At 46.6% G+C, this 27,659-nt stretch overlaps 2 protein-coding genes across 51 annotated transcripts in view; both read left to right on the top strand.

Moving 5' to 3' along the window:
- The first annotated feature begins 41 nt into the window (after positions 1-41).
- NDUFB8 (NADH:ubiquinone oxidoreductase subunit B8) lies at positions 42-6,747 on the top strand. The gene is given in 5 exon segments (NM_001144842.2): positions 42-130; positions 396-522; positions 3,574-3,673; positions 4,149-4,304; positions 6,563-6,747. Coding segments are annotated over 5 exon segments (561 nt in total). The 5' UTR covers positions 42-45; the 3' UTR covers positions 6,656-6,747.
- Positions 6,748-9,525: 2,778 nt separating this feature from the next.
- Positions 9,526-27,659, top strand: part of SEC31B (SEC31 homolog B, COPII coat complex component) — a 32,206-nt gene continuing 14,072 nt past the window's right edge. For 5 of the 50 annotated variants that reach the window (XM_084995119.1, XM_084995113.1, XM_084995106.1 and 2 more), the window contains exons 1-11: positions 9,526-9,582; positions 12,040-12,126; positions 12,483-12,606; positions 20,487-20,682; positions 20,897-20,992; positions 21,909-22,052; positions 22,411-22,553; positions 23,393-23,492; positions 23,616-23,777; positions 24,311-24,445; positions 26,364-26,594. In XM_084995119.1, coding sequence (XP_084851245.1) covers positions 12,048-12,126; positions 12,483-12,606; positions 20,487-20,682; positions 20,897-20,992; positions 21,909-22,052; positions 22,411-22,553; positions 23,393-23,492; positions 23,616-23,777; positions 24,311-24,445; positions 26,364-26,594 — 1,410 coding nt within the window. In that variant the 5' untranslated portion in view covers positions 9,526-9,582; positions 12,040-12,047. Of the gene's footprint in view, positions 9,982-12,039; positions 12,127-12,482; positions 12,607-20,486; positions 20,683-20,896; positions 20,993-21,908; positions 22,053-22,410; positions 22,554-23,392; positions 23,493-23,615; positions 23,778-24,310; positions 24,446-26,363; positions 26,595-27,659 lie in introns of all 50 variants that reach the window. The other 45 variants (XM_084995121.1, XM_084995117.1, XM_084995111.1 and 42 more) reach the window with 23 other exon arrangements.

The raw sequence follows: 27,659 nt of genomic DNA, 5'->3' as shown, positions 1-27,659 counted from the left end.
ACAGGCCTTTGCGCATGTGCGGGGTGAAACTGGAAGAAGGTGAAGATGGCGGCGGCCAAGGCGGGGGTACTGGGAGTACGATGGCTGCAAAGGGCAGCCCGGAAAGTGGTGCCGTTGGGTGCACGTACAGGTCCGCGAGAATCACCGAGGTCTCAGTGTGGGGAGGGGTCGCCTGAGGTTTGGTGTGTCGAATGGAGGGTGCCTATCGTGGATACTGAGGCGGCTGAGTCCGGGCGGGGGCGGAGGTGGAGTTGGTACTTTTAAGAAAAACAGGTAGCGGGTCTGCTGGTCCTCTGAAGTCTCGGGCTTCGACCTCTGCAGCCACTGCACCTCGAAGCCTTCACAGCGGCAGGAGGAATGGGGGCGCTTCTGACTTACCCTCTTTTGCTCTCTAGCCTCCCATGTTACCAAGGACATGTTCCCAGGACCCTATCCCAAGACCCCGGAAGAACGGGCTGCCGCCGCCAAGAAGTATAATATGCGGGTAGAAGACTACGAGCCTTACCCAGATGATGGCATGGGGTGAGACAGGGTCTCCTCGCCCTTGGGCAGTTGTGGAAGAAGGTCGGCTGGGTTGGGTGGCTCTACTCTGACCCTTTTCCCCCGAACCTTCTCTTGATCCCTCAAAGTCAGTGGTGTGGGTGCCTTTCTCTATCTGTCGGGAGGTGGGAGGGGATGGGTGAGCAGCTGCAGCCGAGAGGACTTTAATTTTCTCCTTGGCTCAGGCAGTTTCCTCAAATGAGGAAGCCGAGGTTTTAATAGCTCCCTTGAGGGCCCCTGAATAGCAGGAACCTTCCTTGGCTCCATCCAGAGCGCAAGGTTTCATTTAGATTGAGCATCTGCTGGGCTCAGGTGCTGTCATCCAAGCACTTGACCAGGCTGGAGCTGGACTCCTGTCATGAGAGCTTTATTTATAGATGGAATACGCTACATTTATGTGTATATCTTTTTTTTTTTAACAATATCTTTGCCATAAGGCCGTGGAAATCATAACGACTTTAAAGCAGATTAAATAGCCAATCCCTTACTACAGTTGATAGTATTCCCCTGAACCCCATAATATCCCTATGGTTAATTATCTGAGGTGATTACCAGCACCGTCCTCTTCTGTCCTAGAATCACTCTTTTCAGTCGTGGTTTTAGCAGCTCCTATTCATCTTGTTGTTTTCCAATCACTTTCTGTGACACATATCTAGTTGTCATCATTTCCTATGTATTTTATTGTGCTGTGGAGAAGACTAGCCTCTTGATCAGTCTGTATAAGTTGAACCTGGAATTATTGGGGGGAAAACCCATCTTATCAAGAAATCCCATGAAGTGTTTGAGATATGGAGATGTATGCCAACTCCGTGGTTGAGGAACATAGTTGTAATGAAATGAGTGTTCTTCTTATCTGTATTATTTATTCTGATTAGCTGGGTGAACTTATGTTTAGACTCTAAACTTCAGTTTTATTTTATAATGACGGAAACAGTGATTTCGCACTAAATTTCCTTCCAGTGCTAACATTACAACATTGTGTTCCTTTTGTTCTTTTTATTGAACGAGGTAAGAAAAGCTTATGTAGGGGGTTCCCCTTGTGGCTCAGCAGTAATGAATCTGACTAGCATCCATGTGGATCGAGTTCGGTCCCTGGTCCTGCTCAGTGGGTTAAGGATCGGTGCTGCTGTGAGCTGTGGTGTAGGTCATAGACAAGGCTGGCCTGGGAAATTTCATATGCCACAGGTGCAGCCCCACAAAGCAAAAAAAAAAAAAAAGGCTCATGTACATTAAAATGTTTCAGAGTTTGACATGAATTCTTTTTTTTTTTTTCCCCAGTCCCTGATTCAATCCATAGTCCAGGAACTTCCATATGCTGTGGATGCAGCAATTTAAAAATAAATAGGAGTTCCCATCATGGCTCAGTGGTTAATGAACCCGACTAGTATTTGTGAGCACCCAGGTTCGATCTCTGGCCTCGCTTATTGGGGTGAGGATCTGGAGTTGCTGTGAGCTGTGGTGTAAGCTGCAGATGCAGCTTGGATCCTACCTGGCTGTGGTTGTGGCTGTGGCCAGCAACTACAAGTCCAATTTGACCCCTAGTCTGGGAACTTCCCTATGCCGTGGCCCTAAAAAAAAAAAAAAATAGAAGTTCCTGTCGTGGCGCAATGGTTAACGAATCCGACTAGGAACCATGAGGTTGCGGGTTCGGTCCCTGCCCTTGCTCAGTGGGTTAACGATCCAGCGTTGCCGTGAGCTGTGGTGTAGGTTGCAGATGTGGCTCAGATCTTGTGTTGCTGTGGCTCTGGCGTAGGCTAGTGGCTACAGCTCCGATTCGACCCCTAGCCTGGGAACCTCCATATGCCACAGGAGCGGCCCAAGAAATAGCAAAAAAGACAAAAAAATAAAAAAATAAAGTTTGTGTATATCCTTTTTTTTTGGCTGTGCCTGTGGCATGTGGAAGTTCCTGGGCCAGGGATTGAACCCACACCACAGCAGTAACCCAAGCCACAGCAGTGACAATGCTGAATCCTTACCCACTAGGCCACCAGGTAACTCCTTGACATGAATTCTTTTTTTTTTTCTTTTTGCAGCCACACCTGCAGCATGTGGAAGTTTCCGGGTTAGGGGTTGAATCAGAACTGCAGCTGCCGGCCTGTGCTACAGCCACAGCAATGCCAGATCCAAGCCACATCTGATCTGTGCCTCATCTTGCGGCAACACTGAATCTTTAACCCACTGAGTGAGGCCAGGGATTGAAACCACATCCTCACAGACACCATGTCAGGTTCTTACCACTGAGCCACAATGGGAACTCCCTGACATGAATTTTTTTTTTTTTTTTTTTTTGGTCTTTTTGCCTTTTCGAGGGCCGCTTCCTGCGGCATATGGAGGTTCCCAGGCTAGGGGTCGAATCGGAGCTGTAGTCACTGGCCTACGCCAGAGCTACAGCAACTCGGGATCCGAGCCTCATCTGCAACCTGCACCACAGCTCACGGCAACGCCGGATCCTTAACCCGCTGAGCAAGGCCAGGGATCGAACCCACAACCCCATGGTTCCTAGTCGGATTCGTTAACCACTGTGCCAGAACGGGAACTCCCCTGACATGAATTCTTAATGACAGCTTGGACTTCTACAGTTAGTTCTGTGTTTAGTAAAAATTGAGATCTTGGAGTTCCCGTTGTGGCGCAGTGGTTGACGAATCCCGACTAGGGATCATCATGAGGTTGCGGGTTCGATCCCTGGCCTTGCTCAGCGGGTTAAGGATCCGGCGTTGCCGTGGGCTGTGGTGTAGGTTGCAGACGTGGATTGGATCCCGCATTGCTGCGGCTCTGGCGTAGGCTGGCGGCTACAGCTCTGATTAGACCCCTAACCTGGGAACCTCCATATGCCTCGGGAGTGGCCCTAGAAAATGCAAAAAGACAAAAAAAAAAATACTGAGATCTTGACTTGAAGATCATATCTTCTGTCCCTGAGTGAGGCAGTTATCTCTATCATTTGGTTTCTCATCTCTGAGATGAGGTGAGGTGACTGAATTGTCTAAGTGAGGCTACTCTTTTGAGCCTTGTCCAGAAGTTCTTGCTGTCTCTCAGGTATGGTGACTACCCGAAGCTCCCTGACCGCTCACAGCAAGAGAGGGATCCATGGTATGACTGGGACCACCCAGACCTGCGGTTGAACTGGGGTGAACCGGTGAGAGAAACATATCCCATTCGACCTTCTTTCCTTTTCCTTAAGGTCTTCCTGTAGCTCAGATGTCACTTTCCCGCCCAAGTAACACTGAGTCTTTTCTGCCAAAGGAAACAAAGTCCAGCTATCTGAGATCTGAGGTTCCGTGTGGCATGAGGAATGGGACTTCTGGGGATTAGCAAAGCTCTATATTGTGCATTCCCATGGTTGGGCTGTCTCTGGTCAGCTGAACCTAGACATAAGTCAGCATCCAGTCCTGTGGGCCACAGTATCTCAGATGTAGCTCTCCGAATACTGATAGGAGTATTGCTACTCCAGCTTTCTTTTGAACCCCGTTTGCATGAAATATTTTAGCTCTCCAAATACTGCCCAGGGTAGTAGAATGCCTTTCAAGCCTTGGATGAGGCCCTGATCACTCTGACTGCCTGCCTTTTGCAGGAAGAGCAGTGTGTGACCATTATCTGCCTTTCTGCCTCAGATACACTGGGACCTAGACATGTATATCAGGAACCGTGTGGATACATCCCCGACTCCTGTTTCTTGGAATACTATGTGTAAGCACCTCTTCGGTTTCGTGGCCTTCATGCTGTTCATGTTTTGGGTAGGAGAGATTTACCCCAGCTACCAGCCTGTGGTGAGTATCTGAGAAGTGCTTCCTCAGCCTCATTTACTTAGCCCATTTCCTGAGGGAATGAAGACTCCAAAGTAGGGATCCAGCCCATACCAAGCTTGGCTTCCTGGGAAGACCTGTTGAGCTCCTCACCCACTGGCCTGGTGCAAACACCAGAGGACTGCTCCTGCCTACATCCTGGGTCAGTCTGAGTGAGAAAGAATTTAGGACTAGGTGAGGAATGAGAATGGGGAAGCCAACTAGTCTCTGGAGTTGTCATGTGGGGCCTCTGCTTACCGATAATATTTCAGCAAGTGATCTTTCAAAGAATCTAGAGTCAATCTAGAGTTCACACCTTTGTTGGTGTGAAGGGCACTTCCTGTAGGGTATTGGAAGCAATTGTTTACTACAGCATGTATCATTAGATTTTAGAACGTAAAGGACATAGAACATATACTATCTAGTTTGAAGAAAGTTTAATTTGGATAAGAAGAAAATTTAGATAAATGACATGAGCAACAATGGAACATATATGTAGGAATTTGGCACATTTTTATGCATATGTGTGGTGAATGTGTGCTGGGGGCTATCAGGTGCAATTAAGGACAAGGATTATATTAGAAGGCTATGTACACACACACACACACACACACACATTTATATTTTTTGCCTTTTTTTTTTTTTTAGGGCCACACACATGGCATATGGAAGGTCCCAGGCTAGGGGGTTGCAGCTGCCGGCCTGTACCACAGCCATAGCAATGCAGGATCCAAGCCACATCTGTGATCTACACCACAGCTCACGGCAACACTGGATCTTTAACCCAGTGAGCAAGGCCAGGGATCAAACCCGTGCCCTCATGGATACTAGTCAGGTTCATTACCGTTGAGCCATGACGGTAACTCTTTATATTTTTTTTTAAGATGGTGGGGCGAAGTTGAAGAGAACATTTGAGGCAGGAGAAAATAGAATGAAGGAAGGAAGAGGACAGGGAATTAGCTGGAGTGGAATAGGCTTATAAAGAGTTCCTAGATAACCAACTGTATTGGTTACCTGGAGAGCTGCTAAAAATTCAGATTCCTAGGCTCCATTTCCTGGAGAGCCTAATTCAGTGCCTCTACCATGGGGTTCTAGAATCAATATTTAACAAGTTCCCAGGTAATTCTGATGTCCTGGAAAATCAGGTGTAGAAACTGCTGTGTTAAAAAATATCTTGAATTGACTTGATCATTTAGGTTAGGTTGGGTGCCTTTTATTGCATGGCTAAGAGATCTGGACTTGATAGTATAGTAATGCATTAATTCAGTAAATGTTTATGAAGCCCCTATCACTTAGCAAGTACAGAAGGTGCTATTGGGGTTGGGGATACAGTGATGAGGTCTGTCTCTAGGCAGCAGGGAGCCATGTTGGGTTTTTGAAGAGAAGAATGCCATAATGAAGGCTAGGTTTTTAGGAGGGTTAATCTGGAAGTAGTCTACAGGGTAGATTGTGAGGAAAGGAACTTGGAAGCAAGAGGCTGCTGTGTTTGCAGCTGGCTGCACACTGCTACCTCTGCAGAGAGAATCAGTGTCCTAACGGTAGCGGGTCTGTCTGTGTGCACTGACACAAGCCTTCCTACCGAGCCCCAGGGGCCCCAGGCTAGAGAGTGCACATAGGGCTGGTGTGAGCACTAACTTCTTTTCAGGAGAGCAAGAAACACAGTGTGGCTCTCCCATCTTTCGGTTCTGTAAGCACATCACCCTTCTCTCCTCCTCTTGAGCTGTGTTCTCTGACAGCTGTTTGTTGGTAAAGCCAGCAGCCCCTAAAGCACGTCCCAGTCGTGTCTCCTCTGTGCTTTCCCCCACTGCTGCTCCTGCACGCCTCATTTGCTAGGCCACTTTAGTGGTGGAACCATTAGAGGCTGAGTGACTTAAAGGAGATTGAGTCTGTCTCGACCCCGAGAGAGAGTGGGATGGATGGATGCATCGTCTCATTTAGAAAGCTCTCCCTCACACTCCCTCTCTCTCTCCTTTCTCCCCCCACCCATCTCTCTCTGTCTCTCTCTCTCTCTCTCTCTCTCACACACACAATGTAGGCAGCACTTCTCTTACAGTCTAGGCTTTCACTCTGCCTTGGGCTGAGCGGAGAAGAGGAGTGCTGTGCCTGCTGTTCTAGCCAGGCCAGGTCTGACCAGAGGCTACTACGTACCCAAGTACTGTGTGTAATTCTTCCCCAGAGTAAGGTGTAGCCAGGCCAATACCTGGATATATGTTGTTCTTGCTGACCTGTGTTTTTTCCCTTAGGGGCCAAAGCAATATCCTTACAATGATCTGTACCTGGAACGAGGCGGCGATCCTACCAAAGAACCTGAGCCAGTGGTTCACTATGAGATCTGAGGAGGCTTTGTGGGCTTTGTGCCCCTGGACTGACTCCCTCAATCCTAGAGATTTAACCTTAGTGAAATCCCTAATAAAACATAGTGCTGTGCTATCTGTGCCTCATTTTCCCAGGAGTAGCCACTGCTGTGAGGAACTTCACTCTGTTCCTTTTTTTTTCTTCCCCTGCCTGCTGTCTCCAAGATTGGAAGGATAGGGGATGGGGGCGGGGGTAACACAAGAAGATGTTCATTTGTTAATTTTGCTGGGAAAGGTAGCTGAAGATTCCAGTTGTACAGCAGGTGTAAGGGTAGCTCCTTCCCCAATTTACAGGGTTGAGGAAGAAGGAAGATAAGTTGCTGACTTCTCATGTTGGAACAGGATTTCCCATTAAAACAAACAAACAAACAAAAAAACCTTTAAATAATAATACATACTCTAACATGTTTCAAGTATATTATAGAATATATAGTTGTTTTGAGACTGCCCTAGGGCTGTGACTGCCTCTAATCTTAACATCTCTTAAAAGAGTATGTTTTTATTCCAAAGCAACTTCTGAATCCTAGACTTAAAAGTTGACATTCCATATATTTATGAATTAAAGGATAGTCATTGAAGTTATTGAGTCATTGAGGAGGTTATTACTGAACCTATGCATGGTTTTCATTACCTTAATGATTCATCCAAGCTCCTGTAATAGTCTTAGAGAAAAACCATGTTTTTGAGGGTCTAGCTCTAATGCATCTGTTTTAAAGAGAACCCATTTATGTTCTTCCCTTTGGTGATGTCTTAAATTACAATCATATTGCCTGAAAACGTGTCCTATAAAACATACATTCAGGAGTTCCTGTTGTGGCATAGTGAGTTAATGATCCGGCTTGTTTATGTGGTGCTGCTGGTTCTATCTCTGGCCCAGCACAGTGGGTTAAGGATCTACCGTTGCCACAGCTGTGACTAGGGCACAGCTACAGCTCAGATGCAGTCCCTGGCTCAGGAACTGCCATATGCCACAGGTGTGGCCAAGAAAGAGAAAAAAAACCCATACACATACATCCAACATGATCTGTGGAAGCAGGTCCTTTAGTAGTGAAAAGTCCATGCAGTGCAAGACCTTCATAAGGTCAGGATGTAGGTACTTCTACAGAAATGCCTCTCTGAAGGTCTCCACTGCTTTTTGTGTGTCTTCATTTTCTGTCCTTTAGCGCATTTGATGATTATTTAACCAACATCTATCTGCCTAATCTCAGACATTGATGGGCCCTGGGAATGTAAAGTTGAACAAAAGATTGCCTTCTAGAAGTTACCTAGAAGAGGAGACTGGCAAGTTACAAAACAAAGTGAAAAGAGTTAATAAGATGTTTGAGTTGAGGGAAGAGTGCACTTCTTGTTTTTGGCCTGGTCCATGGCATGTGGAAGTATCTTGGCCAGGGGTCGAACCCAGTCCACCTAAGTGAGGAGGCCTGATCCCTAAGCTGTTGCTGCTCTATAAGAGAACTTTCTCTTCCTTTTTTTTTTTTTTTAAATCATGTCCTACTTGAAACTGACCTTATGTCTTTGGTTCAGCTATCTTTCAGAGCATTCCAGTGACACCTAGGCCTCATTCCCTACTTCAGGGTGTTGCCTGAGGTTGTTTCTCACCCATTGCTATAGAGCTAAGAAGTCAAGAAGTACTTAGTGCGTAGAAAGAGCAGGCAGGTACCACCAATACCCTAAATTGTTTTCTGTCCTGATTTAAAAACTCCCAAGTCCACACAAAAAGGAAATCGAGAGCTGTGTCAATGACTTGGAGCCCCGTGATAAGACAGCCAGCTCACCATCTTTGGAGGTATATCAAGTGGGAATACAGTAAAATTCATGCATTAGAGTTTTGAATCAACTTAGGTCTAAGATTTTCAGCTGCTTACAAAACATTGTTTGGAAATGCCATAATTCAGTCAACAAAAAAATATGTGATACCCCCCTCCCCACACTCCTCACCTTAATCAGTCACAAGAGTTTATAGAGCTTTCTTTTACAGTCATTGCCGCTAAATTAATTCAGGTGACTTTTCATCACCTGGTACCTGGATTCTTCTATTGTAAGTCTCCTAATTTGATTCCCTGTCTCCAGATCTGTTCTCTCGCCAAAAGGATCCATGTTGTTAGTCTGATATAATCTTAATGCATTTCTTCCCATAACTTTCAGTAACTCCCAATTACCTGCAGCGTTGAATTGGTAGTCCATAATCTGTATCCAGCTCACTCCTCCAACTGTAACCTCTTTCATTCATGGTATGGGAAATGCCAGGGTGTCTATTAGCTTGTTTGTCCTCTTCCTCCTTGCTGGGACTTCACCTGTCTTCTTGTAGCTTCAACGAATAGCACTTTTCTCTTGTCCCTGAGATACAGGAAGTCCCTGGTCTGCAGTACCTCGCCCTCCACCCATCTATAGCCCTTAATTCATTCAACCAGCGGCTTGAGGGCTCCAGTTGTTGCTGGGATGCGGTGCACCACTCACCGCTATTTATGGTCTAGATTGCTTTTTACCTTTTCAAGTAAGTGGATTCCACCAAGAGCTCCTGGAGCTAGGGCCACCTCTTCTCGGCTTCAGTAAGTAAATGATGAGTTACTATTTTCCCTTTTAAGAGGCTGCTCCTGGAGCCTGACTCAAATTGAATAGGCCAGAACATACTGGTCACAAGATCTGACCCACTGCGTGATCACAGGTCAGGTGAGGGAGGGTCGACTAAAAGCCATAATTCTATTAGGGAACGTGCTCCATTAAGTCAACCTGGACCTAGGACCTGGGCCCCAAACTCAGCGGCGTGTGGGCGGCGGCGCCCTGCAGGCCAGGACTACTTTTGGCCCTTCGCAGCCGCCGTCCACAGCGCCCCGCTGAGCCCCAAAGCCCTTGGAGAGGACCGGCTCACGCTCCGCACTGCCAGGCCCCCACCACGGCTCTCCGTGCAGGTTGGTTTTCCCCGCCTGTCCGGGGCCCCTGAGAGCAGAGGCCGGCCCCGACCGCCGCTCCTCTGTCGGGAGAGCGCCGGGGGTGAAGCGCTTTCCCTCCGCGGAGACCCCCGCCCCAGGCGCTCCGGCCAGTGCGCTTCTCAGGGGCGCCCACGACGCCGGCCGTCGGATTGCACCCGGTTCCGCTCCCGCTGCTGCGCGCCCAGGCTTCCCCAGCCCGACGAGGGTCTCTCTCTAGCGCTGCCCTCGCGCCTCCCTGTCCGTCCTGGGCCCAGACCAGGCCTGGGTTCAGAGACAGCAACGGGTGTCTGCGTCCTGCCCGGACTGGTAGGCCTGTGAGTGCTGACGCTCGCGCGCCGCGCTTCGGGGAAGGCTGACCGCCCTCTGGAGGGACTGGAGGTAGCTGGCCAGCTCTTGGTTAAAGGGTCGTAGATGCCCACTTTTAACGCCCCCGGCCCCCGCCATTCTGACCAAAGCGAGGGACCTTCCTTGTGAACACGTCTGAACAGGGTTGATTAAAAGCTCACCTGCCCAATTTCTAGGCTGTCTATGAATTAAGCACCTTATGGAATTGAGTTTAGACTGGTATAAGGTTAAAAGCACTGGGCTCTGAAGGCTGGTTAGGGCTCACATCTTGGCCTAGACAGTTTTCTTTGTAAAATGGGGATGGTAATAGGATGGACAGCACAGAACCGTTGTGAGAATTAAGAAATACGCAAGTCAAGTGCACAGTGCTAATTACAGCTCCCACTTATCAGAGGCTTTCTTTCCAGAAACGTGAAAATGGTTTTGACCGGCAGGTGGCACTGGTGACTGTATGGTATGATGTGCAGACTTGTTCAAAGATTCCTTCTGTAAAAAAGGGTTTAAAGGCCCCCAGGAAATCTTGGCCGAGTTGGCAGCTTTAAACTTTCTTCAAGCTAGAAAGTACATTTGAGATTAAGTAATACTAATCTTGTTTTTGTAGGTTGGGACTAACCTGGCTATGGCTTGCTCAAGCAGGTCACAGTGGGTCTCAAGTTTGCTCCTTCAAGTTCAGTGTTACTTTTTTTTTTTTTTTTTTTTTAACCTCTGATGCTTTGCTAGCCTGTTGGGATGGCACCTTGAGTATGCCTTAGAATTGGTTTGGAAACTACAGAGTTAAAATAGATGTCTACATTCATTCATCAAATATTGTAGAGCACTTACGATGTGCCAGACATTGTTCTGACACTAGTTATAACATGGTGAACAAAACAGATACAGTGCTAGCTAGCTCTCATTGAGTTTACTTATTAGTGGACAACACCAACAATATGACTGTAAATAAGTATAGAATTATAAATTGCTAAGAAGAAAAAAAAGGAGGCTGTTTTGGATCCGGTGGTTCACTTTGTTGAGGAGGTGAGAAGCTGAGCCCAGAAAGATGTGATAAGGAGCCAGTAATGCGGAGAATGAAATGAAAAGCCTTCAAAGGATAGGAAACAATTTACAAAAGCTCTAAAGTGGGAAAAAAGCCAGGAAATGAAAAAAGGCTAATGCAGCTGAACACAATGAGTAAAGGGGAAAAAGTAGCAAGAGATGAAATTGAAGTGGTGGCTGGAACCTTTGAGCAAAGTTCAAAGGGGTTTGCATTCCATTCTGAGTGTGTTAGAAGCCACTGAAAAATCTCTAAGCGTGGACTACCAAAATCCTGTTTTTGATTTAAAAAGTACTCCAGCTGCTATGCAGAGAATGAATTAGGTGATGGAAATGAGTAGCAGGGAAATGACCAGTAATCTAGATGCGAGATGGTAATATCTTCAAGTAGAGGGGTGGTGGTGAAGATGGAGAAAAATAGACAGATTAAGATATATTTTGGAGGTAAAATCTGGAAGACTTAATGATGGATTAGATGAGAATTAAGAGAAAAAAGGATCTATGATGATTTTCAGGTTTTGGGGTTGAACAGTTGGGTGGATAGTGATACCGTTTGCTGAAATGGAGAAAACTGGAGGAAGAACAGGTTCAGGGTGGAGTGGGGAGATGGTGGACTAGAGAATTCCATCTTAGACTAATTTTTTTATATATATTTGATTAGCAATTGTATATAAGAACTTGTAGCTCAGAGGAGAGCTTTCTGTTGGTGATGTAAACTTGAGAGTCGTCAGCATATGGATGGTATTTAAAGCCAAGGGAATGGATAAAGTCACGGAAATTATCTGTTTTCTCATTATCATCACCGTTGGGCCTGTGGCCACCAATGCAGTTGTGTATCTTTGGGGGTTTAAAGCACTAGATTTCAGTAATTAAGTATGAACTGTCATTACAGCTGTGCAGTCATGTATTTGTCACCCCATATTGCCCCCACTTTCCCCACCCTATGGTAGAGAAACAAGCTCTTGTGTCCACAGGTGCTTCTTTGACCTGGCCTTTAAGCTTGCTTGTGAAACGTTTGTAGTAGGCGGAGGACCATGACAGTTTTCTGCTTACCTACAGGACAGACGATGAAGTTGAAGGAACTTGAGCGACCAGCTGTCCAAGTGTGGAGCCCAGCCAGCCAGTACCCTGTGTATCTGGCCACAGGTATGGTGATACAGTAGATGAGGGTCTGCTGAAGTACATAGGTTGAGGGGAACTTCATGTCCAGAATTGTTTATTGTGCTTCAGAGAAAACTTTAGAGTCCTGGAAAGGTGGGACTGGCTAGCAGCATAAGCAAGGGGATACTAGGGGGTTTTGGTACCTGGGAGCAGCCTTGGATTATGACTCAAGGCTAAGCATGTCACGCGTTCTTGCTTTCTCTAGAAAAACCATTTGAAAAAAGGGTATTTCCACTCCTCTTTTGTTCCTGCTCTTCCCTACTGTCTAACCATTTATACATCAAATCCATACATAGATTGTTGTTCATATGCTGCCTCTTCCTGACTTTTCTTATGCCTAGGAACATCTGCGCAGCAGCTAGATGCCTCCTTTAGCACAAATGGCACATTGGAAATCTTTGAGGTTGATTTCAGGGACCCCTCTCTGGACTTGAAACGCAAGGGCATCCTTTCTGCCTCCAGCAGGTACTATGTCTGACCTGTTAATGGGTATGCAGGGTGGATCCTGACGTAGACCGTGATGGGGCCTGGGAGTCACGTGTGCTTCTCAGGGCTCATGAGGAGACAGGTGAGGGGAGAAGATTCTTTAATTTGAAGAGACGTTAACTCTGGGTTAATTTTGCAAAAGAGTGGTGAAAACAACCCCCCCCCCCCCCCCCCCGCCGTGGTCACAGCAGCAGTGTCAGGCAGAATCATGCAGTAGAGATGCCGCACACAAGCCTGGACCCACGAGTACCTGGTCTCTCTCTGAACCCAGATATGTTGGCTCCTTCCTCCCTTGGTTCTTGTGAAGATAACAGCCTTACACAATATCTTTCTTTTCTGCCAATGGCAGATGAATGAATGATCCTCTCCTCATTGCTGTTGGGCACTGATTAGGCCCTCAAGGAGTTCCTGGCTCTGGCAGGCTTACAGGGTTGGGTTCCAGCATTCACTGAGCACATGTATACATGCCAGGCACTGGGCTAGAGGCTCTGCCTATCTTATTCATTCCTCAAAATGATCCTAAGCAGTAAATACCATGATTCCCATTTTACATAGAAGGGAACCAAAACTCTGAGAAGCTAGGATTTATGTCTGGGCCTGACTCCAAAACCTACCTTATTTCAACTGCTCTTTTGTAGGTTTTGTAAAGATGAGGCTTATGCTCTGAATCAATGGTCTCCTTATTTTTGTACCATCAGGAAAAATATAAATATTCACTATACTGAAGTATATATTCAATATAGATAATATGATATTACTCAACTATTTTTGAATATTAAACTTACAAATTTTTTTTTTATAGCCCAGAAAATTATCTTGCCCATCCCAGTTTAGAGATTGCTGGTCTAGAATGTTGCTGTCCATCCTCTTGTGCATTTTTTGGTTCCATCTGAGTAATTAGGTTAAGATATTTAGACAGAAGTATCCTTTCTTTTCATAGTTTAACCTAATAATGAAATTTAGTTATTCGTCTCCCTTTCTTGAGCTCCTATATCACTTTATGCACTTTATGAGAATATCCCTTATTTTGCAGTTTTTTATATTTCTTGGTTTTTCCAGAACCTGTACCTTTTACCTTTTGAAGAGTAAGCCTTGGAGGGCTTACCAATAATGCTGAGATATTCTTAGCCTTCCTAAGCAAGCATTTCAGAGAGGGCTGCTGAAAGGGTTGAGCTAATTTAATAATGTTTATACTCTTGGAGATAAGATGGGAGCAGTGAGCAAAGACTCTTTTTTTTTTTTTAGATTTGTTTATTTACTTTTTAAGATTTATTTATTTATACGCACTCACGGCATATGGAGATTCTCAGGCCAGGGGTCTAATCGGAGGTACAGCTCCTGGCTTACACCACAGAAATGCCAGATCCGAGCCATGTCTGCAACCTACACCACAGCTCATGGCAACACTGAATCCTTAGCCCACTGAGAGAAGCCTGGAATCGAACCTGCAACCCCGTGATTCCTAGTTGGATTTGTTTCCACTCTGCCACAATGGGAACTCCAAAGGCTCTTTTCTTTGACGAGCCAAGCAGCAGCTTCAGCACAGTAATGGCTCTTTAGGGCTATGAGTTCTTAAGACAGAGGCAATGTAATTAATTGCTTAAGAAACCTTGAAACTGACTCCTGAGATCCATGTAGGTAGAGATTTTTATTCACTGCTTTAGTCACTGTTGTATCTCTAGCATCTAGAACAGTGCCTGAAATTAGGTGGTTAGTAAGTATCTGTTGAATAAATGAGTGATATCAGAGACTTCTAGATTACCAAACAGAGTGTTCATATCCATCACTTCAGTTAGTTATAGTTAGTCTTCAGTCAGTCTTAGTGCCTTAGGTGAAAGAGACCCTTTCTTTTCTTTTCTTTTCTTTCTTTCTTTTTTTTTTTTTTTTGCTTTTTAGAGCCGCATTCAAGGCATATGGTAGTTCCCAGGCCAGGGGTGAAATTGGAGCTGTAGCTGCTGGCCTCCGCTACAGCCACAGCAACACCAAATCCAGGCTGTCTGCAACTTAAACCATAGCTCATGGTGATGCCAGATCCTTAACCTAACCCACTGAGCTAGGCCAGGAATCAAACCCACATCCTCATGGATACTAGTCAGATTTGTTACTACTGAACCATGACTGGATCTCTGAAGGGACCCTTTTTGAAATGTTAGTACGTATTCAGGAATCATGAAGCATCACCTCATACTCTTCCCTTCGGGAACTTGGGGGCTACAACCAAAACAAATACAGTTAACACTCTTGGTAGTATTTCATCTCTACTTTTTTTCCCCACCTCTATAATTGTGTCCAAAGATTGATTCTCATTCTCAAAGATCTAAGGTATTACCTTTGACACAGTCCTGTTGGGGCTTTCTTTTTCTTTTTAGTCTTTTTAGGGCTGCACCCAAGGCATACAGAAGTTCCCAGGCTAGGGGTAGAATCAGAGCTGCAGCTGCTGGCCTACTCCACACCCACAGCAATGCCAGATCCAAGCCTTGTCTGCAACCTACACTGCAACTCATGGCAACACCAGATCCTTAACCCACTGAGCGAGGTCAGGAATCGAACCTGTGTCCTCATGAATTCTGGTCAGATTCATTACCATGAGCCACAACAGGAACTCCCTGTTGGGGCTTTCTGGAGAAATCATCTTAGACACTCCAGGGCCTAGGACATCCACTTCTTTCCATTCCAACCTGGGTTAGGTCACTTTCTCAGAAGTAGCATCCCAAACAATTGAGATTATCAGGGTCAATAAAGGACAGCCCATTCTTTGCTTTATGCTTTCCTCTTTTCTGTGTCATCTTCTGCATGGTTTAAGGGAAAGCATAGTTGTGTTGGATTGCTGCCTTGGCTGAAACTATGTAACTTTGGGGAAATTGAGTTCCATCAGTTATCTTAGATTTCCTCACTTATATGTAAAAAAGAGGTTGTACAGGATGACTTGTAAGAACCTACTGAACTCCAAATTTAGGTTTTATATTCAGTCTCTCCTTCCCTTTTTCTAGCTTAGTCTCCTTTTTTTCCCCCAAAAAACAAAAACCCACTCCTCTCTGTATCTTTTCATTATTAACTAAACATACTTTTCAAAATCTTCTCCTTTCCACTGTCTGCCCTTTTTACCAGATCCCTGCCTCAATCACATTTGGATCCCGATGAGTCCCTTATCTTCAATCCATGTTGCATCAGAGAAATTGAGAAATACCTGACTGAAAGGGAGATGTTCTGAAACACTAGTAGGATGTAGATGAGGGACAGCCTAGAGCTGTAAATAGGCTGAAGAGAGTGCGTGGATAAATGCCACTGGACGCAATCAGAATCAATATGGATTTGCATGTGCACTGAAGCAAGTGATATTTGGTTTGTTCAGTGAATCTCCCTCAAGAAGAAAGCTTTCTGGGAGAACAGTACATGGCTTATGTACTGACTTTTGAGCTGAGAACATTGCTGCTGTGGCTGAATGAGTTCAGAGGTAATGGGTGATTTGCTACTCTCTACCCTCTGTCTACACTGAGGTTCTAGATCTCTGAGTAGCCTCTGTAACCTATTCCTGACTCATCCTCTAGTAACATGGAGAAAGTAGATGAGCGATCTTTCAGTACGTTTATCTCATTTCTAGCTACTTGGGGTGCAGTTTGACCCCTCTTTAAGTGCATGTGTAGGGGATAGCACCAAGCAGTAAAAGATCATTTTGGCACAATTCCTAGTTTTCTTGTTTCAGAGACTTGCCTGCTGTCTCGAGGCATCAAGATCGCAGAGTAGGGAGTTCCTGTCATGGCTCGGCAGTTAACGGACCCCACTAGCATCCATGAGGACGTGGGTTCCATCCCTAGCCTCGCTCAATGGGTTAAGGATCTGGCATTGCTGTAAGCTGTGGTGTAGGTGGCAGATGCAGCTCAGATGGTGCTTTGCTGTGGCTGTGGTATAGGCTGGCGGCTACAGCTCCGATTAGACCCCTGGCCTGGGAGCCTCCATATGCTGCGGGTGCAGCCCTAAAGGACAAAAAAAAAAAAAAAAAAAAAAAAGATCTCAGAGTAGAGAGCATGGGTGTTGTTGTTAGACAGATTTGGATTCAGATCCTAGCTCTGCTCTCAGCTCTCCTGGACACATTATTTCCACTTCTCTGACCCTGTTTTCTCTAGTGTAAATTTGGGATACGTAGTCAGCATGTAGTTGCCTGGTACACACTAGGCATTCAGAAAAGTAGTTCTCTCAAACAGCCATCCCTCCACCCCACTGTTTTCCTTCTCTAGCTTGGAGCACTGCCCTTAGTGCTCTGTTTAACTGTTTTTTTTTTTGCTTTCCAGGACCGCACCCGCGGCATATGGAGTGTCCCAGGCTAGGGACTGTAGCTGCTGGCCACAGCCACAGCCACGCAGGATCCAAGCCACGTCTGCAACCTACACCACAGCTCACGGCAACACCAGATCCTTAACCCGCTGAGTCAGGCCAGGGATGGAACCCGTAACCTCATGGTTCCTCGTTGGATTTATTTCCAGTGTGCCGCAACAGGAACTCCTGCTCTGTTTGACTTTTAAGGAAACTTAGATTTCCTTTAAAAACTAATTTTCACTTTGGTCCACTAACATGAGGTTGAGATTTTTCCAAAGGAACCTTTCTAAGCAAATGAACTCAAAATGCAAAACAAAGAAGAACAGAAATCATGGGAGCAAGAATTTGTAGAGCACGTATTTCCTAATCATGAGGTAGCTCAAGCTTGGCCTCAGATGAACTTAGCTGGTGTGATGTTCTGATCTCAGAGGTCTCAGTCTGTTTTCTCCAGCCTTATCTTTTTCTTCCTGTCAGGAGCATAGCCACTAGTTGGCTGTTGGGGCTAGTTCTATCTCTATGACATTCAGCATCTTCCTGTTGTTCTAGGCTGGTATGCAGTCTCATATATCTAGTTCAGTGCTTCTCAACCTTGGCAGCTTGTTAGAATCACCTTGGGGCTCTTGTTAGAAATATGGGTTCCGAGGACCTGTCTCTGGAAATTCTCCTTCACAAAGTCTGGGTATGAGTCAAAACCTATATTTTCTGTAGGTGCCACCCCCTCATTCTATGATGCTAGATGGTCTCCATCACTCCCATTGTTATCCTAGGAATCTCTTTAGCAGAGGATTTCACCTGTATTCTCATGTTTTCAAAGTTCCCACCGTCCTATGCAAACTCTTCTCCCTATACCTTCTCCTTAAATCTCCTAGTTCCTATTTGCCCTATACTTTTTTTAATTTTTAAAATATTCAAATTTGCAAATAGTACAGTGAATAATTATATACCTTCACGTAGACTCATCAATCATTAGCATTTTGCCACATTTGCTTACATGCTTGTGTGCTCTCTGTCGACACATGTGCACGCACGCGCGCACACACACACACACACACGGCTGTTTCTTGTTTCCTCATCCAGGGGCTAGAGCTAGAGTTCAGCATGGGCAGAGGGCAAGGCAATGGAATAGCCAGAGGAGCCCGTAATAGCTCAATGTCACAGAGATAGTACTAGCCCCAACAGCCAACTCATGGCTGTGCTTGTGCTCTTTTGTTTCCTGTCTATTTGCACAGCAGAGATGATTGCCATTCCTTGAGCCCACTGAGTGATCAAGTCTCTGCCCTTACCTGCCTGGTCCCAGGTGTGCCCCCTCTCCCAGGTGTTCTCTGTCACATCTATTAGGGCTCCAGTTTCACCCACACTAGGGGGGTGTTAACCATAGGAAGGTGCATGCTTCCAGGAAGAAAATCATTTGCCATGCCTGATAGTCTGCATTTGGGCCACTCTAAAGTAACTGGGCACTCTTCTCTGACCCTTTGGTGACTCCCTCTTGAGGTCTCAGGTACCTTTTACTCTGGTTTGTGTGTCATGTGTTCTGACCGTAGTGAGGTCACTGCATTCCCATACCAGTTTCCCTAGCCATACCTTCCTCTGGTTTCTGTGTGACCTATTATGGGCTCCCCTGGCTATTTCATTGCCTTGCCCTCTGCCCATGCTGAACTCTAGCTCTAGCCCCTGGATGACAAGGCAGCCTCTGGAGCCAGCATGGGACACATTTTTCTGCTCTGTTAAGGTCAGCGCAACCTTAGAAAACATAGCTTTTCTGACCGTGGCTTTAGATCCACCAATTGTTACATCTCTGCTCTTTTGTTCAGATGCTGACCTGGTTCTGAACTGTTACTCAACTCTTCACTTCTGACAGGCTAGCTCTGCTCTAATGACTGGCCAAACAGGTCCTGTCTGGTTATCCCATTCAGTTTCTTTGCTGACTGTTCCCGGGGTGTGGGAACATTTCCTTTTACTTAAGGATCTTATGACACCATTCATTGTGAAATCTCAGAAGGGCTGTGGAAATATCCTTGGCTAGCAGCTGTGAAGGAGGACAGATCACCATCTGTCTCTTGTGTACTGTACAAGAACTGGCAGTGTGAGATGCTCAGAAAGCCAGAAGAGTGTTTCCCAAGCAGTGCATTTATTCTTCATGCCTTTGTGTCTCTAGGGCTGGTCCACTGAATCCACATGGTAGCTCCAGTGGGCCAGCCACATGGGAGAGGCTTGGAATGGTAAGGTCCTTAGATCTTTTCTCACTTCCAGCTTAATAGGAAAGAGGGCACAGCAACTGTTGGCCTAGGGAACTTGCTTCTTCTTTTTAGAAAAATTTTATTGGAACATAGTTGACTTACAGAGTTGTGTTAATTTTAGGTATACAGAAAAGTAAATCAATTATGTGTATACAGATATCTATTCCTTTTCAGATTCTTTTCCCATAGAGGTTATTATACAGTATTGAGTAAATTTCCCTGTGTTATACAGTAGGTCCTTGTTACCCATCTATTTTATAAAGTAGGCAACTTCCTAGTTTATCTCTCCCCTCCACATTTCCCCTTTGGTAAACATAAGTTTGGTTTTGAAATCTTTGAGTCTGATTCTTTTTGTAAGGTCTATTGTATCATTTTTATTAGAGTCCACACATTAGTGATCTCATATGATATTTGTCTTTCTCTGTCTGACTTACTTTACTTAGTGTGATAATTTCTAGGTGGGAACCTACTTCTTTTCAGTTATGGAAGAGTTTGGCTCTTCCTCTAAGTAGAATACAGTGTTTTATGATGATTAGGAGCTCAGGCTCTGGAATAAGATAGGCCTGATTTTGGAGTTCGAGTTGTGGCTGCAATCCAACTAGTATCCATGAGAATGTGGGTTTGATCCCTGGCCTCGCTCAGTGAGTTAAGGATCCGGCGTTGCTGAGAGCTGTGGCATAGGCTGGCAGCTATAGCTCCAAATTCAACCCATAGCCTGGGAACTTCCATATACCCAAGTGCAGCCATAAAAAAAAACAAGAAACCTGTTGTTTTTTTTTTAAATGATTTTTATTTTTTCCATTATAGGTAGTTTACAATGTTCTGTCAATTTTCTACTGTACGGCGAAGTGACCCCCTCACGCATACATATATATATTCTTTTTCTCACATTGTCCTCCATCATGCTCCATCGCAAGTGACTAGATATAGTTCCCAGTGGATAAGCAGTGAGCTAGGCCTGATTTTGAACCTTGACTCCATCACTTCCTAGCTGTCAAATGGGAATACAATTACTAGCTATATATATACAGAAGTTTGTATTAACCCCCAATAATATTATCAACAACAAAGCACCCTTCCCCAAGCCCAAGGCGGTGGCTTCCTGCTTCTAGTGTAACATAAGTTGAATACTTTTTTAGGACCAGGCAAAGGAGACCTCCGTTCTGTGTCTGGGAAATGAGGGAGACAGGCAGGCCCTGATTAAGAGTGGGGATGCCTGCGTAATGGCAGAGGCTGACACAAATGCCCGGTCTCTACTTACTGACCTGGACGCGAGTTGGTGCTGATGCCAGTTCCTCCTCTTTGTAGGTTTCACAAGCTGATCTGGGGGAGCTTTGGCAATGGGCTTCTGGAAGGCTCCGGGGTTATTGCAGGCGGCGGGGACAATGGCATGCTTACTCTATACAATGTGACCCACATCCTGTCTTCGGGAAAGGAGCCTGTGATTGCCCAGAGGCAGAAGCACACGGGGGCTGTCAGAGCCCTTGACTTTAATCCTTTCCAGGTACTTCATTTCAGTTGATCAGACATGGCTGAGCCATGGAGCAACAGATCTGAAGGGAGGCATTCACTTGTGACCTCTGGTCTCTAACTCTGGGCCCTTCCCAGGTCGTTACGGGGGAGGCTTTGGAAGCCCCACATATGGGTCTCTTTCCTCCTTTTTTACTGTCATTTCTTCCTGGGATGTTGTGTCTCCAAAGGCCTATTCCTTTGTACAGGGCAACCTCCTAGCCTCAGGGGCCAATGATTCTGAAATCTTCATTTGGGATTTGAATAACTTGAGTGTGCCAATGACCCCGGGATCCAAGTCACAGGTGAGGAACCACCCGGTGCTGCTGCTTATGAGGGTGCAGCTGATTTTCCCTGGACTTGAATTCTAAGGGCACCGGAGATTGCAGTCTTTACCACTGGAGGGCAATAAAGCTCCACAGACTAACATGCTACCTACCAGCCAGTCCGGGGAGGGATAGAGGGGGGCCCCGGGGTGTGGAGGGGGTGGGGTGGTTTGTAGTCATTAAGTGTCCTAGGGGTTTCTAGGAGGCAAGAGAAGGGTGAGGGGAGTGAAAGACGTTGAAAGAAGGAGTGAGAGTACTGTTCATTGTAGGATAGTTTAGGCGGGGTTGGGCCCTGGACTCAGCTGACCCAGTGCAAGGGGAGGACCCCCAGATATACCCCCTGCCCTTTTTGTGGGAGGATCAGCCTTGTCTTTGTATCTGGTTCTCGCATGCAGTTGGGGGTCTCCTGTGCTTCTGTCTGAGTGTACCTATTTTGTCAGTTGTAACCAAGTCCATCTTTTTCTTCCTGGCTTTTCCATCTTATGCTTACAGTATCGTGAGGTAAGTTCAGTGTGAATTTGATAGCACCTTGGGCCCTAAAAGTATCAATGACTTTTCTTTCTGTCTCACTCTCTCCGCGGGTCTCGAGTGTCTGTATTTCCCTCCCTCCCCTTCCTCCTCTCCTTCTCTTTGTCATAGACAGGAGGGCCCTTTTAAAATCTTGACTCTATGCCCTAGGAGCACCAAGGGTATCTGTCCTTCTCTCAGCTTCTACAACAGTTTCCTAAAGGATCCTCCACGGAAAACTCACCAGCTTCCTGGGACTGGCTTGGTTTGGGCAGCCCCATGTCTACCCTTGGTCTTCCTGTGGGTGGCTGGAGCAGTGGGAGATGAGCTGTCTCTTGGTCCAGGGGTGACGGCTTGTCCTCAACCCACCATCCCAATCCTGCCTCAGCAGCCCCTAGAAGACATCAAGGCACTCTCTTGGAACCGCCAAGTTCAACACATTCTGTCTTCTGCTCACCCCAGCGGCAAGGCAGTCGTGTGGGATCTCAGGAAGAATGAACCTATCATCAAAGTCAGTGATCACAGCAACAGGGTAAGTTGGATAAAGGCAGAATGTAGACTCAGGTTCTGCTGTCTCTCTCAGGCCTAGCACTGGAGCTGCTCTTCTCCAGGCCAGGGTTCTGCTTTCAGTTGTTACGCACGTGGATTCAGCCCCTTAGCAGATTTCCTGCTGAGGGTGAAAGCTTAGGGAAGCTAAACTGAGCTGATCTGGAGGTTTCTAGAGCTCCTTACTTGTGGTCATCACCTATTCCCTGATGGCTGTGGTGTTCCTAGTCACACAGAAGAAACACAAAACCTGCCCTCAGAGAGGTCCTATTTCACCTGGACAAGAAAGGTCATAACCAGAAGAGTCAGATTACACCATCCATTGGGGTCTGCTTTGTTCACAGATGCACTGCTCAGGCCTGGCCTGGCACCCAGACATAGCCACCCAGTTGGTGCTATGTTCAGAAGATGATCGTCTTCCAGTGATTCAGCTGTGGGACTTGCGCTTTGCCTCCTCGCCCCTCAAGGTGCTAGAGAGTCACAGCAGGTAACTCTGTCCACATCCCTGGTGGAGGGTGAGGGCATAACTGACCGATGCACGCCTCACTTTGGCTACCAGATTCCTCCCTCACTTCAGAGTCATCCCAGTGAACGAACACACAGTTACCTGGTTCTAGCTCTAGCTCCAACCAACCAGAGTTCCTTTAGACCCAGGGGTTATGGGAAAGAGCCTGTGATTCCATCTGACTTCCAGAGATGAGAGTGAGGACAGGGTCTAGAGAAATGTTGGAGCCAAGGTTTAGTCTCCCTGGAAGAGTCCCCAGGCTCTGATCTGAGGACCGTGCTCATTTGTTTAAGGTGATGAGGTTGCCTCCTCCAAGACTTCTCCTTAATTAAAGAACCTTGGCTTGGGCCTTTCTGTGAACAGGCTTGCCTCTGAAGTGGTAGCTCTTGGGCCCACAGCAGAGAAAGCAGCCCCACGGTCTGTTCCTAACTCAAGGGCCATGCCTTCCTCGCTCCTTGGGGACTTTAGAGAGTTAGATCCTCGTTATCCTCCTGGGCCAAAAGCACCTACAGAGATGGGTGCTTGCCTGATTCGTGCTGATTCACAGTTCCTACCCTACAGTCTGGGAAGAGAAGCAGGCCGTTGTGCAGTGACCTGTGGGAGGCAAAGTGTATGGTGCACAGGCCCTGGGATTGGACTTAGGTTTGGGCTGCATGACTGCTAAAAGTTTCTTAATTTCCTCCCAAGCCTTACTTTCCTCATTTGCATAGTGAAATCAGGCTGCTCATCTTGGGAAGATGAAATTTAGCCAAGATACACAAGGCATCCTACTCATAATAGGCATTCAACGAATGTTAGTTCCTCTTTCCTTTCCTTCTTAGGGGAATCTTGTCAGTGTCGTGGAGTCAGGCTGATGCTGAGCTGCTGCTCAGTAGTGCCAAGGACAGCCAGATCTTGTGCTGGAACCTTGGGAGCAGTGAGGTAGGCTGGGCCTTCCTTATGTGGGCATGCTGGGATGGTTAGGGAATCCTGGATGCACTCATGTGTTCTGGGTTGCCTTACCTAAGTCAAGATCTCCGTAATGGCTGTGTTCCCTCCTCTTAGGTGGTGTATAAGCTGCCCACACAGAGCAGCTGGTGCTTTGATGTGCAGTGGTGCCCTCGGGATCCTCCAGTGTTCTCTGCTGCCTCCTTTGACGGCTGGATCAGTTTATACTCCGTGATGGGTAGGAACTGGGAAGTCCAGCAGATGAGACAGGCTGACAAGGTTTGAACGGCTTGGCGGAGAATGCTGGAGGGAAGGGACTGTCTCTATTTTGGGGTGAGAAGGACACAAGCCTGGGAAGAGGTGGGGACTGTTGGAGACTTGGGAGACCAGGGCCCTGGGCTTGGGAGGGCTGAACCTTTGCTCCAGCTTTCACCTTCCTGGAAGGATGTCAGTTTCTGCCCAATACAAAGGACGCCTTTACCTTGACTCTTGGTCTTGGATGTTCCCTGTGGTAGATCAGGGAAATTGGACCTCCCATCATTGTTTTGGAAATATGAACTGTCTTACCTCCCTGTCTCCTATAGACCTATTTTATGTCACACTCCACGGTAGACATTGGATGTAGTAGGCTTTCCCAGAGCCTTATGCATGGGATTTCCATCCTCACTACCAGTCCCCTGGAATATGAGAGTCCTGCCTTTGTGGGCCAGATTGGGTATCTCAGGGATCCCCCTCAAGATGGAGTTTGTAGGTGGAGCTCCTGGCTAAGCCACCACTCCACATTGGTGATGCAGGTGTCCTCTTGCCCTCAGATCTCTTCTTCCTTCAGCAAAGGCCAGCCTCTCCCACCATTGCAGGTGCCAGAGCAAGTGGTCCAAGCATCACTGATACCTCCTCTGAAAAAACCCCCCAAATGGATGAGAAGGCCAGCAGGTGTTTCATTTGCTGTAAGTGTAGCAGTGTGTGTGTGTGTGTGTGTGTGTGTGTGTGTGTATGAAACCTGCTGGAGCCCGGAGTTATGTCCTGCAAGAGGTTTATTCACATTCCTGTGTCTCAGATCAGGTCCCTCTTTACCGCTCCAGCAGAGACTTGCTACAGTTTTCCTCTCTACCCCTTTACTCTGTGTCCTGTGCCAGTCCTGTCTAGATTGATTGCTCTAGAACTCTCAGTTATGGAGAACTGCCTGAGAGTCCATCTGACATCTCTCTAGCCTCGACATACCTGGACTGGTAGTGAGTCCAGACATATAAAGGTTAGAACACAAAGCAAGAAAATGGTGACTACAGAGCAGGAAAGAAAAAAATGTAGATTTCATTCTCTGCTCCAAACCTTTTCCCCCTGCCATTGCCTTATAGACTCAAGACCAGATATACACAGAGCCCCGCGTGTGTCCAGTTGTTAGTCCCCCCTTATTCTCGTGGGTTTGCTCTGCTCCAGGTCCATGTGACTGCTTTCTCTTCCATGAGTAACTCAGCTCTGCTGCCTCCAGATTCTCTTCAGCTTCTCTTCTGAACATTGACTCCTCCTGCAGCCTTTCAAGGTCCCTGCTTAAATGCCACCCCCTCCATGATGCCCATCTTTAACCCTTCAGAGGTGAAGAACTCCAAGGTCAAGATGCCCAAGTTCTTAGCTCTGTCTCTTAGCAGCTGGGTAACCTTGGCACGTCCCTTAACTCAGGACTTCTGTGTTCTTACCTGTAAAACAAGGATAGTAGTACCTGCCAAGGTTACGTTAGTGAATTGCCATGAACCTCAAATAAGAATATATGTAGGAACTTTGTAAAACTATCCAGTGTTTTACAAACCAAAAGTTAAGATGGTTCTGTTTCACACTCATCTGTAGTGTAGAAGTTGTGCTGTAGGAATCAAGAGAAGACTTCTGGCTGAAAATGTTCACTACGGAGGGGGTCGTAATGAATAGTTGGGGAGTAGAGCAGTAGTTGTCAAGAATGGCCGCAATTGGAATAACCTGAAGAACTGGAAAAACAAACAAACAAACAAAAAAACAAAACAAAACAAAAAAAAACCCCTATGCCCCGTACCACCCCTATGGCTTTGTCTGGGGTACAGCCTAGCGACTCGGGATAGTTCCCCAGGTGGTTGTAATGTGCAGTCAGGGCAAAGAACTGCTGGAGTAAAGGAACTTTACTGAGCTCTGCTTTTGTGCCAGGTGCTTTCTATAAAGTACCTCATTTGGTGAAAAAGATGCTCTTGTGGGGGGTGTTGTGATGTATGACGCAGGAATGAACCAGGCACTTTGGGGCTGTGGAGCGATCACATAAATGAATAGGGAGAGAGGTGCTGGCAAAACGGGTCTGGTCCTGATTCTGAAATATTTTGTGCGCTATGAGTGAAAGAGCTTAGGCTGTCTCCCATGGCTTTGTGAAACCAGTACCAGCTGGGAACACAAGGGTAGGATGGGAACAGGGGTAGGGTGATCACCTAAGGCTTGGAATGGAGGAGGTAAAACCCCAGAGCTTAGCAGCGTTTTCCAGTAATCTAGGTTTGCGAGCACTGAGCGTGAGGCACATTGAACAAGAGGTAAGACTTTGTTGTCGCTGGCTGTAGCGGGTGTAAAGACTGATGATCCCAAGGAGTTCAGTCCAGGTGACTGGGAGGATGGTGGTACCAGCACAGGTGAGGAAAAGATAAGTACTACGTCCTGAATTTCGGAGCTGTTGGTGCCACAACTGCAGAGGTGGTTTTGGGTTGGGAGCACATTCGCTCCTCACTTCCTGATCTTTTCTACCCCCAGGAGTTCTCTTATTTTTGCTGTCCTGTCCTAGGGTCAGCCAATAGAGAGCCTTCCCAGTGGTCCTGACCCAGTATTAATTTTTGGCTTTCCCTTCTTGTTTTTCCTCACCAGTTTGGGGGGAAGCTGGTTACCTTTGGCCTTCTCAGCACCACTGCCCATCAGGTGCCACAGCCTTGTCTCCACCTGGTGTTCATCAGTCAGGTCACCACGGAACCTGAATTCCTGACACGGTCAGCTGAGCTGCAGGAAGCCTTGGGATCAGGAAATGTCCTGAATTACTGTCAGAACAAGATCCAGCAAGTGACACTGCCAAGTGAAAAGATGCTCTGGCAGTTCCTGAAGGTAAGAAGCCTGAAGGCTGGCAGCTCAGAATTGTTTCCCCAAAGCCAGGTACTCCAGCCTTTGTCAACCCCAATCTCTGTCAACAGTCACCCTGTGACCAAGAGTCCAGAGGCCCTAACCCATCCCTGGACACAAAATCTTCACCCTTTACTAGAGGCTCAGAGACCATTTATGGCTAGGAAATGAGGAGTACAACTGACATTTGCCTTTTTTTTTCCTACTGTCGCTGATGTCCTAGATTCTACCACAGCCAAGGTGAAGGCTTTCATGGTGCCATGCCTTGGGACAGTTAAGGTGATGGGAAGGGAGAAGAAAGGGAGGGAAAGGCAGGGGAAAAATCAGCTGAAAGGCTTTGAGTTTTTTCAGGGAACCCAAAGCAAGTCATTGTGGTGGCCTCAGGACTCTCAAATCCCACTCTATTCTGGAGGCATATCTTCAGTTCCAGTATCAAGTTAATTTCAGGTTGCTTATGACACCAGGATGAATGCTCTACCTGTCAAAGGAAATGAGCCAAAGAGAGGAGAATGCTGGAGGAAGAAAGAGAAATAACTGGACAGGCAGTGATAGGATTAATCAGATTTGGGGGATTATAGAGAAGAATGCAAAAAAGAAAGACAGGGCCTGTCCCGGAGGGTCTGAGAAGAACTCGAGTCTGTGCTTCAGAGACAGTAGAACTTCATGAAGGTAGACACCCGGAATCTGAGAAGGAAAAAAGGATTGTGAAAGATCAACTGTAGAGGGAAGCAAGAAAAAAAAATGGGGGGAATAGTAAGAAATAATGCTTTTGTTATAAGCAGGAGGGAGAGAGGTAGTAGCTCCAGAGTGGTGGGTGGGAGAGAGTAGAGGGAATAAGCAGGAGGTCAGCCTTTACTCTGCTAAACAAAAAAGGTAGCGGCACCCACAGGACAGAGGGGGCATCTGAGTTGAAAAACTATCTAGGAGTTCCCGTCATGGCGCAGTGGTTAACGAATCCGACTAGGAACCATGAGGTTGCGGGTTCGGTCCCTGCCCTTGCTCAGTGGGTTAACGATCTGGCGTTGCCGTGAGCTGTGGTGTAGGTCGCAG

The sequence above is a fragment of the Sus scrofa genome, chromosome 14, assembly GCF_054392235.1.
Source record: "Sus scrofa isolate SSC_HxYL_T2T_F1_AM1 chromosome 14, Sscrofa_HxYL_maternal_Yorkshire_Landrace_v2.0, whole genome shotgun sequence".
NCBI classification, from domain to species: domain Eukaryota; kingdom Metazoa; phylum Chordata; class Mammalia; order Artiodactyla; family Suidae; genus Sus; species Sus scrofa.
This window is presented reverse-complemented; position numbering and strand designations above follow the sequence as displayed.